General features: G+C 37.4%; 1 protein-coding gene across 4 annotated transcripts in view; it reads right to left on the reverse strand.

Moving 5' to 3' along the window:
• RMDN2 (regulator of microtubule dynamics 2) overlaps positions 1 to 14962 on the reverse strand; it is a 49608-nt gene that overhangs the window by 21259 nt on the left and 13387 nt on the right. For all 4 annotated transcript variants that reach the window (XM_088161373.1, XM_014876562.2, XM_014876554.2 and 1 more), the window contains 2 exons: positions 12567 to 12627; positions 1554 to 1629 (listed from right to left, as the gene is read on the reverse strand). In XM_088161373.1, coding sequence (XP_088017499.1) covers positions 1554 to 1629; positions 12567 to 12627 — 137 coding nt within the window. The remainder of the gene's footprint in view (positions 1 to 1553; positions 1630 to 12566; positions 12628 to 14962) is intronic.

A 14962-nucleotide genomic window follows, 5' to 3' on the forward strand; every position in this document is an offset into this window, starting at 1 on the left:
TCTTCTAACAATCTAAAAGTATTTTAACTAGCAAATCCCTTCCTCATGGAGGGAAACCACAAAATTATTTAGCAACGTTGCACACAATGCAAGAAGGCATGCTGTATTTAGAACATGACTAAATAGCTCTGAAGTTCAGTCAAATAATTCAAGAACTTTTGTCTTAAAAAGGCAACAACTTCAATCAAATCCATTTCATTTACAGTTAGTATTAGGAAACTGTCACAGATCAAATCAGTGAGGAAGCAACTTCTCTTGAATAGATCTTACATGCCAGCACCTGTTACTGAAGCATAGGTTCCTTCCACCTTGGAATGTGACTGCCCCAATGAAATGGTACTTGACACAACCAACTGTTATTATAATGTGAAATTCAGAAAATAAAATGGTTCTGTTTATAGTGAAACTACAAAAGCTATAAAATATCTAATGAAGTCCTTCTTCCAAAACCATTTTCATTTCAGGTCACGAGTACCTTTATTTTTCTCTTTAATTTACCAAAAAAAGCTCTTATTGCTCAACCTGAGTTGGAAGAAAAAAATAAATATTTCAGCCCTACCATTTGCCTCTCAAAATAAATGTCATTTGAACATTTCTTCCCCTCCCCTACATATCTGTCTTTTTAATTAAGCCAGTCACAAAAGTATTTGACTTACACATATAAAAGAGACCATTATATCACCATATTCATTAACTATTCAGATAGGAGCTATGTTTTCATACTATTATTTTCCCAAATCCACAGATTTCAGGATTTATTTGTGAGGAGGAAAACCTCCCTGAAACGGCTACTGCTCACACCGCGACTCTTTTAAAGGTCCATCCTTGAACAGCTGCAGCACTTGTGTTATTTGTCCTTTTCCTTTCGTTCCCAGCTTGTCCCAGTGCTCAGGGCTTAGCTCACTTGGCACGGCTCAGATGTAATTAATGCTCTCTCACAGGAAAGCTCCGCCACACTCCAAGTCCTAACACAGATAAGTTGTGAGAGGAGCCCATCCCAGGCATTCCCCAGGGACTGGAACATGTCTGTTGCCTTTCACTGTCACCCAAAAATGGGGGGCACTAGCTTGGAGGGCAAGGGATGGATGGAAAGTGTCTAAGCAATGCTGAGGACAAGGAGGGGGAGAGTAGCACATGTAACACAAACAGCTAACTCTAAAAAACACAATTACCTTTGCAAGGACAGTGTTAAAACAAACATTACTTAAGGGCAACATGAAGGATGACTGCAGAACTGTGTTAGTTCATCACTTACTCTATCATAAGTTTTGATTTTCTAAACAGAATCGTTATTGCCTTTCCTCCCCCCTTTGACTACAAAGGAAATCAGAAATCTTAATGCTGTTCCCAGAATCCTACCTCAATTCTTATATTTTGCAAGCATATAATTTATCTGCGTACATAATAATGATCTTTTTGATTTAACTTCAGCACCAAAATAGACCTGTGAGGCTGAATTACTGTGTTGGAAATACCTGCCTTTGACACCATATAAGGATATAACTTAAAGGAATAGCTTTAAAAAAACAACCCCAAATCCTACAAAAACATACCTTAAAGAGATAACCATTCCTGATTTTGTTTTGTACACTTTCAAACTGAGACATATAGCCACACATAATTGCAAACCTGAGAGGGGAAAAGAAAAACACACACACATACTTTTTGTGATTTAAATAAACCTTTGAATCAAATTACAAAATATTTTAATACCTGATGTATACATTAACATTTGGTTTTTTTCCAGCCATCTGGATGGCTGGATGGAAGTTTGGCATGAGCTATACATATTCAGGAACAGACAAAAACACAAACCAAAACAAAACAATGGAAACAAGGAGAAGTTTAAATGACTCTATTTGGGTTGTCAATTAAGTGAAAAAACAGATTTCTCCTCCAAAGTTTCAGCAATTTAGTTGAGAGTGTGACACTAGAATGGCTCTACCATTGACAGCAGTTTACCTTGACACATTGTGCTCTGCATTTCACTGGGAACATGAGCACAACCAGCTGCAGCACCTCACCCATGAAGGCAAATGCCTGGGGTGTGCCCAGTAGGAAGCTGTACGGACCTCAGAAACATTCACAGTTGCCTTCTACCCTTCTCAAATACCTCAGTGCATTCCTGCACTTCTGAAATTTTTCTAGCATCTTTAAAATTTGAAAACATACACACACATTCTGCTCTAACACGATCACTACTGCTATTACTAGATGTCTATTGCTATGATTATTATTATTACTTTGATTATCATAAATTGGTAAAAGAAATGTGAGATAATTTCTATAAAATATCTGTATTGTTAAGCAGGTACAAGTGAAAATACTTTCAGAGGTAAACCTATAAAGATTCACATCTCCTAAGCAACACTAGTATCTTATTGACACTTCACCTAAATTTCTATTGCTTTCTTATTTCTTCAAGTTATAGAACCTCTATGCATAAGGAATTTCTTGCAGAGATATAAATTGTAGTTTCCTTGGACCTATTTTCATTGGTATTAAGGCAACTTTGCACCTCTGTATAAAATTAACAGAACCAGCAATTAAATAGTTAAGCAGCAAAACCTCATGTAGATTATTTTTCTATTATTTTTCAGAATTTTGCTTTTTTATAAAATATTTTACAATACAACACCACACCAAATGAAAATAAAAAATAATCCTAAAGGAGAGAAACCAAGTTGAAGTCCTGAGGAAAACATGAGTTATGCAAGCTCATTGAGTTAATTATGGTAACACAACCACAGTCTATATGGAACACAGAGTTTTTAAGTACTATTAAACATCAGCTTTCTTAATTTCTTTATATAATGTAATTATTCAAGCTCCAGTGAATCTTCATGAAAATGTCATTGCTAAAACAACCCAACAAATTATTTTTTTCCTTACACTTATATCTAATGGTTTTCAGTTAGAAATACTCATGCTACAGGTTGTTGCATGTTTTGGTCAGTAAGCGTTCCCAGGTAAGGCAGGGAGTCAGCAGAACAGCAGTTGAGTTTGTGAGAGCTCCAGACAGACTGTCAAACACTGTTGAGCAGGGTGTTTGTTGTGACCAATGTGCACTGGACAAAATCCAGCTAATGGCAGCACTACTGCTGACAGAGCTGCAGAGCGAGTGCATTTCCTATGGGAATGAGCTGCAGCTGAGAGAAAAGGCAAGGGGTGGGGGTCAGGAAAGTTCAGGTATTTAGAGAGAGGGGGGAGGTAGTGAAAACTTTATTAGGGTTAAGTAACTCAGGCAACATTGCCCCTATTCCCTTCACTCATTAAGTGCTAATCAGATAAACTCAGCATACCATAGCTAAACGGATTGCTGCTACAAAAGAAAACAATGAAAAGCGAACAAGCTAATCCAGCATCTTGCAGTATTTCCCTGTCTGTGCGTGACAAGAAAGAGGGCCTTAGTTTAAACTAGTTCAAAGAAAAACTTCTACTTACAGCTAAAATCTCTTGTGAGGGAAATCCCAATGAAATTTTCACCGAATTAAAAGTAAGCTAACCTACGAATTTTAAATACCCATTATTTTTCCAAGGGAAAAAAAAATGTCTTTCAAATCTTTAGTAGGGTTTTTTTGTTTTTTAATTTAATTTGTTTTTTTTTTTAATTTTATACTTTTGAAATGGGCTAGATAGCCAATTGATAAAAATTATTTCATTTTTGAAATTCTATGGCATTTTGGATTTTCATTTCTAAAAAATACCCCAAACAAAACAAAAAAGGTGTCCTTTCTTCCTTTAAAAGAATTTTTAGACATTTTAAATAATTTTCAGAGAGTTTAAAACACAAGGCAAACTTTTATTTTCAATGGTGCAAAGGGTAGTTTTAACCACTGAATAGTCTGCGTTAGAAGGGACCTTAAAGATCGAGCTTCAACTCCCCTGCCATGGAGAGGGACACCTTCCACTAGACCCGGTTGCTCAAAGCCCCATCCAGCCTGGCTTTGAACAACTCCAGGGATGCCCATTCTCTGGGCAATCTGTTCCAGTGCCTCACCACCCTCATGACGAGGAAAATGACCAAAGAAAACGGGACAGGGAATAACTAGGAATGTTTCCATCTACTTCATGTCATTCCTTCCTCGGCCCTAGCGCTCCCTGGTCACCTGCCCCATCTCGTGGCGACAGAGGGAATACTAAAAACATGATCACACAGCAACATGCAAATATCTAATGAAATGGTTTAAAAGCACATGTTTGTTAGAAGTGCAAGCGATACTGGTTCTCTGCACAGCCATTACCTCCCTCACACCCTTTGAATATCAGAGTACTGCTTACAGAGCTTTCACAGAGAAAAAGAAAGAGGAAATTGTATCAGCAAAGAGCTGCCAGGAATGACCTATTTGCTGAGCTGATGTTACTCCTGGGTAATGTAAAAACACCAACCTCAGACACGTTTATCTAGATAAACAACAATAATTACCTCATTAAGACTGACACAGTACTTCGGTTAGTGTAAAAAAATGCTATTCCCAGATAGAAGAAAAATTCACTGAACACAGTGTAGAAGCATACGATTAATCACCACAATTAACGAACCTTTGTTAAGCATAAACTTAATCAAACAAACTCAATGTAATAGGTCAGCACCATGTTCCTCTGTCACAAATGATGTCCTGAAACTCAGACTTGCAAGAAACTCCAGCTGACAGAGATGGATGCCAAGTACCTATGTAGCCCTTATGCAGAAGGTCCTGATCAAAGTGAATTAACATTTTCCCTTCGGGTGCTGCAGAATTTCTATGTGTATTCAAGCCAGGAAAAACTGTAAGGGGCATATCTTATCTATTGCCAAAAAAAAGAGAAGCAGGTTGATCCAATAATTTTATCAAGCCAATTTGAATTTTAATATCAAAAATGATGCTAACACTTAAGACTCTACCATCTACAGTTTCTTCTGTACGAGACAGATTTACAGAATAGATTTTGAAATCTCAAATGAAGATTAAGTCACACTAGGGCATTTAAATACAGCATTATTTATCTTTTCTCTGATAAATTTCACATGGTCAAAATCAGAAATAACATGCACCTTCCCAGACTTGTTCCTTCCTCTTCTATATACCCTTTCATATATCTCAAATCTAAAAAACCTTTTATGGCACATAGACTTTGGAAATGTGTGGGTACAGGGCTTACATTTAGAAATCTAGACCTCCATTTTAGCATCCCAGTATCAATAGGAAAGAAAAACATCAATTTTTCTTAATTGTATCTGACAAGACTTTGCAAATGAGAGGAGAGATTGTGATATCTACCACCACCAAAGTTTAATTCATATGTTTCATAACTGTTTTTCACTCCCTCCTCCTTATCTGAGAAATATTTAATGTGTAAAGTAGTGTGAGCAAAGGCTAATGCGTGGGCAGCACACAAGAGGCTCAGTGAAAACAAAGTTGATTTCCATTCCAGTTCTAAACGCGTTCTTGCACCTCCCCATCTCTGCATGGCTCAGTTCTGTGCATGCCATCTTATTTTTTAGCCCCCGACTCCCTCACTCACCAGTTTCACCCACTTACATATTCCAACAGTCTCTGCAATGCAGTGAGACCCACAGGATTTCTTTTTTACATGATTTCAATAAGATAGAAATTTCTATGTAGGGAGATTTTGCAACTTAAATGACTGATTGTGATCCCTGTTGCATTGGCCTTCCTGAGATCCCAGTTTTACATACTTTATATTGTATCACTTTGCTACCAAGATATTTAATCTACACAAACGCATCCGACACGAAGCTTCCATGGAAAGGTTAAGGTATTGGTTTGATATGATCATCCTTATGGGGATATGGAAGCAGTGGCTGGGAATGTCTAAGATTGCCAACATACCAAGTAAGATGTGCCAAGGTGCAAAGTGAAATGTTTAGGTGATTTTTTGTTTGCAAGATGTTTTTGTTAATGGAGATTTCATTTCCCTTTCCTTCTTCTTGGAATATAAATGGAGTCTATACTGTAGAAATTGGCAGAAACACACTTTTCATATTAAAAATTCACCAGAACACTGAAGCTGAGCTCCAGGGAAACATCAGCTGTAGCACACACTTGCGTAGGTAACACTTGCAAAACCATGAGAAACAAACCCCTACTTTGAAGTTTTTTAAACCAAAAGTAAGTACATTAAGAATTCTGGCATTATTTATGTAACACATGCAGTATACCAAATCAAGGGAAAATGCTGCTGTTAATGTGTATTCACAGAAGTCCACTAGCAGAACAGGTGTATGACATGTTCTGCATTCCTTAGGCTGTGAAATCCACAACTGTGTTCAATTCTGTGTTTTCAGAAATTTCACTTTTATAACAGACAGTTGTTACAGATGGAAATAAAATCTTGAAGAAATTTGCAGGATAGTCTTCACAAGTGTAGAAACAGAGTGAAACAATAGCTTTCAGAGACAATAACACAACAATTCTCCTCCACAGAAATGTAATAGGGATTATTAGGTTGTCAGAATTATTTCCTCTGTGACCATTCTAGCAAAAAGCTTGCAGTAAACAGATCTTTTCACATGTCAAACCTTCCTCCTTTGCACTTGCATGAGTATGCTGCAGTATTTCAGTGATCCACTTATTCCAGGACAACTTACAGCTTTTGAGAAATGGCTTCTGAATTTGAAATTATTTTTTAAAATTATGTAATTCAAAGATTACTGACTAATATTACACATAGTTAAGAACAAAGACTGCTGTAAAATTTCTTAGGTCCTTCCATTAATCAAATACAGGGCAAAGAACTACTAGCTGGAAACTTTGTATTTCTGCACGAAGTATCAATTCCTGAAAAATCCGACTGCATGATAGAAACAGACGCTTGTTGCTTGCAAGTTATCTGCCTCATCTAAGTTTAAATAAGGGATAATTAAGAGCAGCAGGTAACAAGCATTTAGTTAGAAACAGTTGAGGATTTAAGTTTAAAGGTTCTTGGCAGTATGACCATATTCTATAACATATTTCAAAATCTTGAAGAATTTTGTTTCACTGGAGAATTATTTTTATGCCATTACACCCTATAAATCTGACAAATTATCGATTAGAATTCTATTACCGAGATGGAATATCCACTTTTTTGTGGGAAGTTTGTGTAAAATCAACAAAATACCCAAATGACAATGGATATTTGTGTCCTCTATGGAACCAACCTGTACCTCATCTGTAGTGCTGCCTACCAGTGAGGGACTGTCCCTCAGCTCTGGAATTCACTTCCATGGAAAACCCAGGGCCCTTGAAAGTATTTCTGATTAACACTCACACACATGACAGAGAAAACTCTTGGAGGGAGGCATATTCAGGAGGAGTCTTCACTTCAAGCTACTGGGTTTTCACTTGCTAACTTCACTTGTGCCTAAATGAGATGGGCTGTATGACTCCCATCAACAGGAGAGTTCTAGAGAGTAACACAAACTCAAGAGCAGCACCTAGTTTGTTTATGGCAAATAAACCAAAATTCAATGCAAAGAATGATCTCTTTAAGTAAATGTCCTCAAAAAACTGCCATAACAGTAACCTTTTTGTTCTTTGCAAAGCCTGTAACAAGTTCTCATCAATAAAAAAGCAAGTATTGGGATCTGCACAACAGCAGAGAAATCTTCCAGACTTCTTCCCCAAACTCTTAAAGAAAACCAGCAACAAACCTCCCACAAATATAAAAATTCACTGGTTTTGAAAAAGAATATAAAAGTGATTGTTTAGTTTTAAATAAAAGCACTGTTCATATGCATCTACATTTTGTTTTCTGTAACTGTAAAGTTGTAAAGCAGCATAACCACAAAGCAACTGTACCACCAAACTGTTCATATAGCACTTCTAATTACAATCTGGGTGATAAAGATACTCCATGATCTAAGATGAGCTGTGAGAATTCACAGATGTCCTTTGGGAATCACTGACCCACAAAATGAATTTGTTTGAGGCTTGGAAAAAACCAAAAGGACCTGCAATGGCTGATGGTAACTTTTGCATGTGAGTTCCTCCACAACTTGAAAAACTGACACTGGCTGAACAAACCCACAAATCACTTGGAATATTTACTCTTTCGTTAGGGTGTTCATACAAATAATACTGCTATGCTTTTCCTTTCCAGCGTTGCCATTTACTTCAGTTATTTAGAGGTCAACATTCAAAAAGTCTGAAGGTTTTTGATCTCATTGGCAACTATGAGATTAAGCATGATCACGTGTTCTCAAAAACCTGGATTCAGATATGAAAATTATTTGCAGCTGCAAATCAGTACCAAAACCAGCTGACTACTTCAATATATTTTGCTTTCTTTGTTCTGCATATGTTTCCTCAAATTTAATTTGAAGCTGAACACTGGTTACTTGTTAGTATTCTAATCAGTAAGTTGAACAGTTGGAGGTTGATGTACATTATCATACAATTTTATGGAAAAATATACGTGATACACTAAGAAGATAAATGACATTTTTTTGTTCTTAACTGAAGTAAATATCAAAAGGAAGGCAAGACAGCTGAACTCTAAGCCTATATTAGCAAGTTTGCTCATGGAACCATTCCACTAAATTCCATTGGTGAACACAAAAAATGTGACACCTCGCAGACACCTTACAGCAGTTTCACAAAATAGAAAAATGCCTGCTCTGGGAAAGGGATATTTTATGCTTATATAACTCTGACTACACTAGGACAACTATATGAGTCAAGGTGTCACAAGAACTTGTTCATTTGGTAAATGAAGCTTTCAAGCAGCAGGGATAGGCTTCCAAAATAAACTTCCCAACAGGTCCACAGACCTAACCACTGCATAACAGGCACGTTTTTAATTAAAAAACTTTTCCATTTTTTATGAAATCATTAAGAAATGTCATGTTAGAAAAAGTTCCATAGAAGATTCAGTAAGAGACAATATTCAACAGCACAACTGTCAATGACCCCTTAGTCATAGCTGGGAATAATTTTTAAAGATCAATTCAGCTCCAGTGAGGAATTCTCAATTAACTTAAAACCCAAAAGAAGAGTACACGTTTAAGCTAGGGTTAACTGTAAGTAGAGAGCAAGGTAAAAGACCAGGAAAAGAATAGGCTATCATTTAATCCTCACTCATTTAGTAAGCCATAATATATTAAACAGTTTAAAGAACACTAGAAATAATGCATGAGTGGTCAACACAGATAGCAGCTATACCAAACATGAGTGAAAACCTCATTTGTGCTGATTGGAAATATCAAAACCCCTCAGAAACTTGTAAGAAATCAACAAAAACTTTCTTCAGTCAAGGTCAGAAAACCAGCTTGGTCATCAATACCTGATACAGACTAACATAGCCCTACGTGCAACAAACAGATGGGCTCATCTTACATAGTCTAAGATTATTTACCTTGTACAGCTTTAAAAAATTTATGTTGGCAGTGAGATGAAAAGGAAGGATTTTGGTCTGAGACAGCATTGCTTTCACACTGAGCTTGCACTCATGCTGAGCTTCTTATTTGTGTATCTAATCTCCAATTACAGCCAGCAGAGACTCTGTTAATTCACAGGATCCCTGCCTGGACACAGGTCTAATGCCACTGTAGATGCCCTAGGGTTTTTCACCACTTCTGGATGATGGCCTGGAAATGCAGAGTCTGCAAAGGTCCTGTGTGATATCTGTCATGCCATGCAAACATCAAATGGCACATGCTGCCTTGCAACTCTGCATCCTCCGTAAGTGCAGGACCAGGCCCTTGCCCACCTGCAGACACATCTGACAGAGACAGAACTTCCAGGTGTCCATCTGGAGCTGGTGCTGCCCTTCAGCTGTGATCTTGACAACCCAGTAATGATCCCAGCATCTTTTTGTATAAATATTTGGTTCCAATTTTTTCTTTTCAGTTGTTCTCTCTCATATAAATATTCCTATTATCTATGGATTTCATATTACTTTCACATGTTATTTATTCATGATTTAATTGTATTGCACCGTTATCTGTTTATACACAGTCTTGTCTATTTATAACCTCAGGTAAAATACTACTTGTGTACAACTTTGAGAGTACTGTTTTTACAGGGACAATTCTCTGAAGTCTTATTTCCTGTTCAAGAGGGTTAATATTTGAAATAATGTTTAAATAAACTGGAAAACTGCATTATGCCAGACTCAAACAATATAGATCTGACAGTGGACTACAGAAGTCTTTTGGGTAATGCAGAAATCCCCAACAGCAAGCAAAAAGGCAAACATAGCTGCTATCAGGGAGAAGGAGAAGTGTTAAAGGCAAACCAGCTAACCTGAAAACAGTCCAGGATAAATTATTCTGGAAGTGCATAGGCATACAAAACAGTTAACACTAGTTTTTTGTGAAAAGAGAGTATAAAAAAAAGAATTCTGGCAAGATAAAAAAGCCTGGGTAAGAGAAATGCAGCAAATAAATATACCTTGTTTATGTGTCTTTTGACTTTGCCCTACCTGATGTTCCTCAGAAATCTAACAGTGGAAATATTGTTCAGATTAAATCACCTATAGAGATGGTAGCAGAACCAGGCTCCATGTGAACCTGAGCACCACTATGGGTGTCACACAAAGTTTAGTACTGGATCCATTATCTTCCAGTAATTTCATCAATTAAGCCCATGATTTTAAAAAAACCCAGAAAAAAAAAAAAATTTGAAATAACATGTTCATCTGTGAGGGGATGCATTTACAAACCTAAATGGCTTCAAACATGAGAAATGGTTGGAAAAACACAAAATCAATTAAATGTGTGTAAAATACTTTATAAAGAATAAAATAGAATAAAACAAGTTTTAAAAAAGTTACAAAGCAAGTCCAACTGGTTAAGTAGCAGCACAGCAGAAAAACATCTACTGGGACCACAGACTGAACAGCTATTGTTATGCTCAACAAAAATTACCAATGTCCCTCACGGGAGTCCATTCTGCCCAGTATTTAGAGCCTCGGCTAGATTGGCACAACTATTACACTTACACCACACTTTAAAAATCATGCAGCAAGTCAGGAAGATGTCAGAAAATAAATACAAGTAGATAGTATATTCAGAAAAATAATTATAGTGAACCATTTTAATCTATAATGTCCATCTATACCTCTAGAAAGACACCAGTTGAACAATAACTGATATAAACCTCATGTTCACTTGCAAGCCAGATACATGAAGGATGAAAACTGCAAACTATACAGAAATCTATTGCCTGTTACAAAAAGCAGTAGCTTAAAAAAAATCTAAGAGTTTCCTCTTAAACCCCTCAATTTAGCTTTCTGAGCTAACCTCTGGAATACATCTCCTTACACTCATAACTCTTCCCCTGCTAGATGTGCATGCCAGGACAGCATCTCACATGTGATGTCCAGCAGACCACCTACATCTCCCTGAACAATATATATGGGTTTATCAGCATAGTTTCTGCTAGTGAAGCTGTATTTATACTAGGATATTTTGTCAGTCTTGTGGCTGAGGAGGAAGGGAGGGGCAGGATTCATACTTGAATGTGATTTTTTGTTTGTTTATACACAAAGTTCTAGCTGAAAGGGGTACACCAGCATTACCCTGAGGAAGTGGCCATGACTGTGGTCAAGCAAAGAGCAGAAACTGCTTTGAGAAAGAGAGAAAGCAAGACAGTGAATTACCTAATTAAATGACAATGTCTGTGTCTAATCAAGTATCTAAACTTGAGATAGCTGACATGTGCTCCCTTTGTTGGCAATGGAGATGTTGTCAACTGAGCCCCAGGAGAAACTCATCTCACCCTCATGCAAGACTAAATGGGAAAAATTGACTCCAGTGAACTGCACCCCAGAAGTGGCTGCTTTTTAGATCGTGAAAGGAGCCTGGGGTAAAAGTATTTGTTTCAGATATGCAGAAGTTTACTGAAATCCCATCCCACAAGTACAAAGACAAAATTAATGAAGAATGTAGAAACCAAAATGGAAAGGAAAAGCTAATATTAGAAAAGAAATCAGGAGCTCAGTAAAATTTACTAATAAAATACTACGGTGAGGAACTATCAGCTAGAACTCAGTAGAATTATCTTTTACCTTTGATAAAATTATCTTTTACCTTTTACCTTGATATGATAAAAAAATATTTACATTTGCAGAGTTTGTTAGTTCTGGCAAGGCCTACAAAACTAAACTAGGTGTCGCGCTTGGAGAAAAACTAAACAAAAATAAAACAAAAATTAAGAAGTTAATTCAAATTTCCATAGTCCTCTATGTCTATTTTTAATTATTACAATTTAGACTATTACAAGAAAAGGAAAGGAAAAAATTCAAGATGAAATGACTTTTTACTTCTTGAACTGTTGAAAGGGAAGATAAATGGAAAACTATGGTTTCTCTGAACAACAAAATAGTGGCTTAAGCAAATACTCTTACTTACATTTCTTGATACTTACTGAAGTATGTTTACTGAGTTGTTTCACATGCTATAGTAAATGCTTCACAGAATATTTCAATGTCATTTTTACCAGCAACTAGTGATACTTGAGTTTCATAAAACTATGAAAAAATATTAATGACTAATTTATGAAACTGATGTCACACTGGGTTTTTTTCTTTTTTTAACTTAATAAATGCACACAAGTTTGTAAAAACTTTTTTGAACTTACCACTGGTGACTCTCAGCACTTCCAGCATCCAGCTGAACAGCCTTTTCAGCTTTAAGCTTTCCTGTAAATGGATATATATGAAAGGATTTATCGTACTTTTCCAGGTTCTAGGTTACTCCCAAGAACAAAGCAATCTGATTTACTGTAGCAGCAAAGAAATTGCTCTCTGTTCATAGAAACATTCAGATAAACAATGTAACATCCTGGCTTTACTTCGTTTACATAGTCATACACTTACATATAAGTATATTAAACTGCATATGCAATTTTAGTATTTTCCTTTAAAATCCAATTCAGATGCAGTTAAATCAGGATAGGATTGGACTGGACTGCCAAATGAGGCTGTCATGTCTGTAAGACTGAAGAGCCCTAAAAGCAGGTCAGACAAGCACCTGTCAGAAGAACCAGCAAAGCTGTTTCCTGCCTTGAGTACAGGAATAAACTAGTTGAAGTTCCTTTCTAGTACAAAGCCTTCCCTTAAGTTCCACTTTTAACCGAATAAAGATGACAGTAGGCGATTTGATCAAACCCACACTCCCAGTAAGAAGTTCAGATGAGATGCTTGCTGTTTGCAGAGTCTCAGCTGCAACCAATTAAGTTGCACTGACATTTCTGTATTGTAAGTTAACTTCATAGAAAAAAAGAATAGCATACACAGTCCTCCAACCCAGTGGAATGAAAAATAACCATGAAACTACTGCCAGCTCTCCTGCAGTCTCAAGCCCTCTGCAGCACTTCCAAAAACTGAGATGAAAAAGGCTGCTGCCACCCCCGCTTCATGAGAATGAGCCAAACTAGGCTGGTTACTCAACACCTAAGACCCACTTTCATTCCATCATTCTTTATCTCTCCCTGTCTTTTGCTATGCCATTATCGTTCATCAGCTGAGGTTACATGCAGCCACAGAATCACAGAATATGCTAAGTTGGAAAGGACCTACAAGGATCATTAAATCCAACTCCTGGCCTGCACAGGACCACCCCAAAGAGTCACACCATGTGCCTGACAGCATTGTGTGGATGCTTCTTGAACTCTGTCAGGCTGGTGCTGTGACCACTTCCCTGGGGAGCCTGTTCCAGACCTCCAGTTGCCAGGGTCCTCCTTCTTGCCCTTTTTGAAAATCAGGACAATGTCAGCCAGTGTCCAGACACCTAGACCTCTCCAGGTTCCTAAGACTGCTCAAAAATCATCAGGAGAAGTTTTGAGATGAGAACAACTAGTTCTTTGATGATTGTTGGGTGAATCCCATAGATTTTTAGGAATCCAGCTGGAGCAGGAAATTCTAAACGATTTCCAGGTTGACTGGGAATTGATCATTCTTGTAGCCACGGTCCTCCAGCTCAGGGCACTGATAACCCCTTGCTCCATCATCCATGTTGAGGACAGAGGCAAAGAATACATTAAACATCTCTGTCTTGTCCACATCTATGTCCCCGATTGTGAGGCAACCACCCTCATCCTGTAAGGGGCTGATGTTATTTTTACATTGCCTATTGCCGTTAATACATTTGAAAAAAACTCTTTTTATTGTCCCCCACAGTCCTGGCCAGCTTCAAGTCCAGTCACTGGTAAAAGCAAAGGATCCAACAACAGAATTTACTGTTTTCATTTACTTTGTGCCATAATCCTCACTGCACTGTAGGATTTATGTACAAAGACAAGTTGCTACTAAAGCAAAAACAGTATCAGTTAAGTTGCTAAGACAGTGCAAGTCTTCAGGAGCCTTTAGACGACAAAAGGATTGGAAAAAGGAAGGATCTTGAACAAACTGAGGTTGCTTTTAGAACAGCATGAAGGCATGACACTGCCTTTAAGGATGACAAAGGACAGCTGAAACTGCTTTGTCAGTGACATTGTCACTGCCAACAGAACAAAAAGTCAATGAGAGGTGTCACAAAAGACAAAATAACCCGAACTTGGGTTATACTTACAATACCTCATTTGGTGCAGCAAAAAAGGAAAAGCCAATGGAGAGACAAAAGAAAGAGAGAAGATAAATGAGATAAGTGCAAAAAGGATTATTTTAAGAACAGCGCCTTGACTGGAGGAGAATGACACAGTGTAGAGGAAATGTGGGGTTTAATGTAATAAAAAAAAGGTCCAAAATAAAAAGGGAAACAAACTGTTTCTCTAGCCAATATCCATCTATACAGTAAAAGAAAGGGCAATGCTTTTAAAAGCAACCCAAAAAAAGTGCTATGACAAAGAAAATTAAAATCTTGTGGAGATTGAATTGTCAAACAAGACACATGGGGAGAAATGTCTGGAAGCAACATCAGTTGTCACACACCACTTCTGATTCTGGTCAACAGTTCCTCCAGATTCACAAAGTTTCATCCCCACCATCACCACAAAAAGGCTGCTGATATGCAGGAGTGCTCCCGGACCACAGGAAA

This window comes from Sturnus vulgaris, chromosome 3, assembly GCF_052056855.1.
Source record: "Sturnus vulgaris isolate bStuVul1 chromosome 3, bStuVul1.hap1, whole genome shotgun sequence".
In the NCBI taxonomy this organism is placed as follows: domain Eukaryota; kingdom Metazoa; phylum Chordata; class Aves; order Passeriformes; family Sturnidae; genus Sturnus; species Sturnus vulgaris.